The 6,281-nt window shown below is 37.2% G+C and overlaps 1 protein-coding gene across 1 annotated transcript in view; it reads left to right on the top strand.

The window, feature by feature from the left end:
* The window catches only part of CEP152 (centrosomal protein 152kDa), a 70,623-nt gene that overhangs the window by 22,522 nt on the left and 41,820 nt on the right, over positions 1 to 6,281 (top strand). Inside the window, exons 8-9 of the mRNA XM_012649145.1 lie at positions 1,931 to 2,022; positions 2,822 to 2,985. Of these exons, the coding sequence (XP_012504599.1) occupies positions 1,931 to 2,022; positions 2,822 to 2,985 (256 nt within the window). The remainder of the gene's footprint in view (positions 1 to 1,930; positions 2,023 to 2,821; positions 2,986 to 6,281) is intronic.

Here is a 6,281-nt window from a genome sequence, read left to right as displayed (position 1 = left end):
GATCCATGGATTACAAAAAATCCAGAAGAGCCAGAAAAGACAATTGGTGACAGATTTCTTTTCTTTTTTTAAAAAATATTATTATGTATAGATAAAGGTGTAGTTTATTTTTATCAGATAATTTGGAAACTGTAGACAAGCATAAAGTACCAAATAAAAATAACCAATAATCCTACTACTCAGAGGTAATTATTGTTAACATTTGAATGTATTTCCTTCTAATGAAATGAATGCACACACATAGGCAATGCCCTGCTTCTCTGTAAGTGCAATTCTGAAAACATCCTAAAGCTGAATGTACAAAAATTGAACAACAAAATATGTATTATAAGGTAAGTTCTATCCCTGAAAGCTAAAAATGATTATAAGATCCCATTATATTTTGGTTTTTTAGACCCAATATTTGATCATACAGTTCTATCCTTTTGTATAACTTCTTGAATTTTTTCCCCCTCACAATGGAATAGCCACCTACCTGGTCAGTTGAGACCAGAGAATTACATTCTTGTCATGGTTAAGGTTTCCAGTATGGTCTCTATGGTATTAAGTTTGAGACATATGCTTCCTCTCATTTTAGTTTCATCAATAGTTTTATTTCTTACTTACTTTTATAAAATGACATTAGATTAAAAGGCAAGAAAATAATCAAATGTTTGTATAAACACTGCTGTACAGAAAAACCACCCTGTTGGCTGGTGAATTGTTCACACTAAAAATAGGTCAATGGTTATTCATTAACTGATACGTGAAAGTCACACTTCGGCATATGAAAGGCAATTCAGACTGTTGGTACAGAGTGTCAAAGGGTGGGTTATTCAAAAGTTGAAAGTTCTAAAGTCAAAGACTACCTAAATATGTGTGTATATATATTTGGTGGGGGGCAAAATTCGGATCACACTCTGTTTAGGTGCCCCTCCCTGTTTAGTTTTGTAGCCTGTTTTCACTTGGCATTACTTGGTGAGTCTTTTTCCTGGCCATTAAAAGCTTTGAAAATATGCTTTTCTTTAACTGTGTAATATGCCATCACTTAACCATTTCACTTAACCATTTTCCAAATGGTCATTTTCTTTGGAAACCCAATAAAATCCCTTTTAAATGGGAACTTCCTCTGGTACATTTAAAATATTGGGTTACTAAAGTTTCAGAAGCACAACCCTAATGTACTTGTTTCACATGTGAAGCTGGGGGTGCTGGAAATAAAAGCGTTTAGAAAGAAGTTAAAGGCAGCAAGATGTAGTTTTCTTATTAGAGGGTAGAAATGGGTTCTGAAGAATTTTTTCTTTGGCTTTCTATGAGTTGGAATGTTATGCTCCTATTAAAGGACTTCGGGGCTGGCACAGTGGCTCACACTTATAATCCCAACATTTTGGGAGTCTGGGGCAGAAGGATAGCTTGAGGCCAGGAGTTTGAGACCAGCTTGGGCAACATAGCAAGACCCCATCTCTACGAAAAATTTAAAAATTAGCTGTGTGTGGTGGTGTGCACCTGTAGTCCCAGCTATTTGGGAGGCTGAAGCAAGAGGATCACTTGAGTCCAGGATTTCAAGGTTATGGTGAGCTATGATTGTGCCATTGCACGCCAGCCTGGGCTGCAGAGTGAGGCCTCTTCTCTAATAAATAAATAAATAGATGGTACTTCTGGAGTGTTAAGGTCTGTAGATGTGGCTGATTTGATTAATAAGAAGATCATAGTAGCCCCTGCCTTCAACTCCCTAAGGACATATGGGAACCATACTAAATCTTAGAAATGTCTGGACCAGTCCTATGCCTTCTGGGTCCTGCTGGCTTTATACCGTTATGACCCTAAAAGGATAATGGCAATAAAGCAGAACTTCGCTGTCTGTAGCCTCAGTGGATTCAAGTTCTTCTGTAGAATCATAGGTCCTTTGTCTCCTTACATTTAGTGTATCCTGTAATTCTTTCCCCTACAGGGTCAGTACAAGAGGTGGCTCAGCTTCGGCTCCAGCTGCAGCAAGCACAAAAGGCACATGCTATGAGTGAAAACATGAACAAGGCTTTGCATGTGAGTGTCACCACTTGGAAGAGACTCTGTGGGCAACTGAATTGGGCAGTGGTTTTATCACCTTTTTGAATCTTGGGTTTCTTGGTATGAGACAGGTGGTTGGACCATCTTCAAACCAGCTCATGGGAGTTGTTCATGGCTTCACCCACAGAGCTGGGGAGTCAAGCTCAGTTCTGTGTAGCTGCAGAGTCAGAGCCATGCCCCTCCTGCCAGTCTGCCCGCACCTCCTTCACATGGCATATCCCTTCCTCTATGCTGTAATCCAGAGATCAGTTCATCTACAGGTGTGGGGAACATTAAATTTCACTACAATTCTCTCACATCCTCCTCCGGTACTGCTTACAATTTCCACTGGAGGGAGAAGAAAATACTGGAGAAGAGTTCCAGTATTACCTCCACTGATGGAGATATTTTGCTTTTTCACCACTGACAGACTAAAGTACAACACATTCTTGTCAAACCAGTCCACTCTGTCCCCTATCCTAGTAAGCCAAAAAGTGCTTCCGTCAGCATCTCAGCTCAAGGGACACTTTTCATGGAGGACAAAATGTAAGAGAGGGAGGTATGAGAGAAACTACTTATATTTGTTTTCTCATTCATTTATTTGTTTATTCAATTTACCTGAAGACCTGATTCATGGTGGCCTTTATAAAATTATTTATAATGTACCCTAATAATGCATGTGAACAAGTTTTTCTGCCTTATACTGATCATTAAAACAAAAACAAAATCTGAAGTGTAGATGGAATGATTGTTTTCTTCATAGAGGAGAATAATTTTCAATAATTTTGTGTTGTAGGAGGAATTAATTGAACTAAAAGATGAAATTTCTCTCTACGAATCTGCTGCAAAACTAGGAATACTTCCAAGTGACTCCGAAGGAGAAATAAATGTAGAACTCACTGAATCATATGTGGATTTGGGTATTAAAAAAGTCAACTGGAAAAAGTCCAAAGTTAACAGGTATTGAGAAAATAGTTTATTAATTAACTAATTAATGATACCGACAATACATGGTAAACAGGTGGACCCAGGCATGAAATGATGAGCTAACTAGGGATTCTTGAAGTATGTTTTAGTAATTTTTAATGAAGTATAAATGTCTGAAATCAGACAACGGACAGACACTTCAAGTGTTAATTTTGTACTATCTTTAACACCCAAATAGACACATCAATTTCAGAAAGTTAAAAAGTGATTAATGTAGTTAAAATATACAAAGCAAACTCTAAAACTTAGATTATTTATCTATATCTATTTTAACTATTAAAGTGAGGGCATATTATTTTTATATGCTAACACTGTGTGTTAAAAGCAGATATCTTGGATTTATCAATAGCATATGAGAAAAACATTAGTTTTTCATAGGAACTTTACTGTGACCTTATATTTAAAATAGGGACTCTGTCTTTTATACTACTGCTTAATACAGATATCTTAGCAATCTCATGGAAGGGAGTGCTTTACCATCAGCCCTCCCGGGGACTGATGAGGGAGTATTAAACACATAAAGGATAAATGAATGAGACTTCATTCATTCACACTTTAGAAGCACTTGCCACATGGAAAGTGCTATGCAAGGCTCTGGGAGTAGAGCACAAAAGATGAGATAGAAACAGTCCTCTTCACAGGGAGTTTACATTTCTCCCAGTCAGGGAGAAGGAGACATACTTATAACAACTATTAGTAAGTGCTGTGTGTTCAATGTTGTGCTTGATGTATAGAGGGGAGATTTACACATTCCCTCTACTGCATTTGGTTAGGGAAGAAAGATGAAGTGTTTGGAAGAGATCATACTGAGGTCCAGGAAAACTTTTCTTGAATGTGTCTGGCCCTCACCACCACTGTTTGGTTTATAGTCTATAAGACTGAGTTTGCCGTCATTACTGCATTACCGTTTTGTGAGAGCATTTGATACATGCGTTTCAGATATCACACAGCTAAATACAAATATATAAATCTGAAGAGTTTTCTCTAAGATAGGTCTTCGAAGTTATGTATTTTTATACTGTGATTCCCTTTTAAGAACAATAAGATGAGATTCAGTAAATTGAAATCTAAAGTGATCAGGTGATGCTGTGAAAGCAGGGATTAGTATTATATTAGTTTAGGAAGGCTCCGTGTATCTGGAGGTCTGTCTTCAGGAACTCTCATCCCACAGATCGCAGCTACCATCCAGAAGGAAGCAAAGAAGAAAATATCAGATCGAGATTACGTGATGTATTTAGTAGGAGCCACCTTCAAACTCTTATCCCAGGGCCATATTGACTTAGATATATTTGCACCCTGAGAGTTATCTGATTTCCTAACTGACTGCAGGGCAGCTAGGGCAGGAGGTTGGGAGAGGTGCTGTCAGTGCTTAGGCCGGACAGCTCAGCCTTAGCAAGGAGGGAACGAGAAACCCAAGGGGCTGGGATTGCTGAGCATGATAGCAAATGGCTTTACACATCCATGTATATTCTCATTCACACCATAATGTCCATATTTATGACCCCAAGTTGTTGAAGAAAGGCTTCCGCTTTGGTGGACTAATTAAAGCAAAAGAGGAAGTGCATTTTATATTTTTTAGACAGATTTACCTAAAATTTTAAAGTTAAAATGTAGTCATCTAGAAAATTCACTGCTATGAATGCCTCATTTCCTATTAATGCTGGATTCATTCTAAGGGGGTAATCGAAAGAGCATAGAGTTTAGATCCTAACTGTTTTAAATCATAATGTTGTCATTTATTACCAGCTTTATGACCTTGGGCAACCTTTCTGAGCCTGTTTTCTAATCAGGCTTGATATCCCTTGGAGGTTAAAATGAGGGTTAAAATAGATAATGAATATATGGGGCCTCGTGTAATGTGTTCCAGACATATTAGGCCCTTGATAAATGATAGCTATTACTAGTATTATTCAATAGAAGAGTGATTAAAATTATACCATTAATCAGACTTTGTATTAATCTACTTTTAATTCAACACACTTTATAAAAAGTTCTTGATCCTCAACCTTGTAAAAAATGTCAGATCCAGCACTAACATGTTAGAGTTGGAAAAACCAGAGTTCAGAGAGGTAAGCTCCTTTGCTCAAGAAGACAGAGAGTTAGCAACAGAACCAGTAATTGAACCCAAAACTCCTGAGGGTAGGCACGGTTTTCTGTTTGTTCATATTTACATGACAGTCAAACCTTTTTGCCTTAGACTTCATTCTTTATGTCTTTTATTTTTGAGGGTTAAAGATGTAGTTCCTGCCAAAAAAGATTTTTCTCCAATTTGTTACTATCTTATTTTAGTTTGTGCCAAAATTGTCCCGGCAATTGGGAAAATAATTCATTATGTATACGTTTATCTTTTCAAAGAGACTTAGTTCATTGTGATGTCTAAAGTATATTCTACTTTTACACTTTCTATTTACTTAGCATTCATAGCCCAAATCCTATAGTAATTTTAAAGCACATTCCTATAAATAATAAACCTGAGACATCACATCATTATTATGGTAAAAGGAATAATGGACACATTCATCTGGAAAAGTAAAGACTAAGGCACAGTGTGGTTAGTTGCTGAGGCTCTGTGAGAAGACATCCAGTGAAAAGCAGGACAAGGGAACAAACGTTTAGCTCATAGTTGTCCCACCCACCTGCAGTTTAATAGATGATGATTTGGATTTGAGGAAAACTAAAAATATTTATTAGCAGATCAAATTTAAAGGAGATATAGGAGAGAAGAGATTTGTAACTTTCCTCTGATGGACTGTGATTCTTAGAATAAAAGGAAGCAACAATTTTCCCAGTGTGGAGGATTTTAGTTCTTTGTTGACTTGAGCTGCTTTCAAATCACTGACCCAAATATTAGTGTCTCTAAGCTTTTATTACCAACTACCACCTCCCTCAAGCTACCGCCTAGTAAATTTTAAGGGTTTAGCCTCAATGTTCTATTTTACATTCATGGAATTTGAGTAGCTAAATCTGCATGTAGCTTGCAGACAGTTTCCTCTCTCCCTTATTATAGTTGGCTGCTAAGCTCAAATAATAAACATTTAACAAGTGGAATGCCTTTTCCCTTTGGTCTTCTCAGCAGGCTTCATAAGGGACTACAGTTTATTTGAATTTAAGGGAACCGACTTCCATAGGATTCAGTAGTGGGCCTTTTCAGGATTGGTCATCATCACTGACTTTTTCCCTTTTGAGGAAAGAAGAGAAAATTATTTTAGCAAGCACTTTCTCTGCTCTCTGAATAAAATTATTTATAATGTACCCTAATAATGCATGTG

This window comes from Propithecus coquereli, unplaced genomic scaffold (genome assembly GCF_000956105.1).
Source record: "Propithecus coquereli isolate 6110/MARCELLA unplaced genomic scaffold, Pcoq_1.0 Scaffold3, whole genome shotgun sequence".
Classification (NCBI taxonomy): Eukaryota; Metazoa; Chordata; class Mammalia; order Primates; family Indriidae; genus Propithecus; species Propithecus coquereli.
The sequence above is the reverse complement of the archived record's forward strand: the minus strand, read 5'-3'. Positions and strand labels throughout refer to the sequence as shown.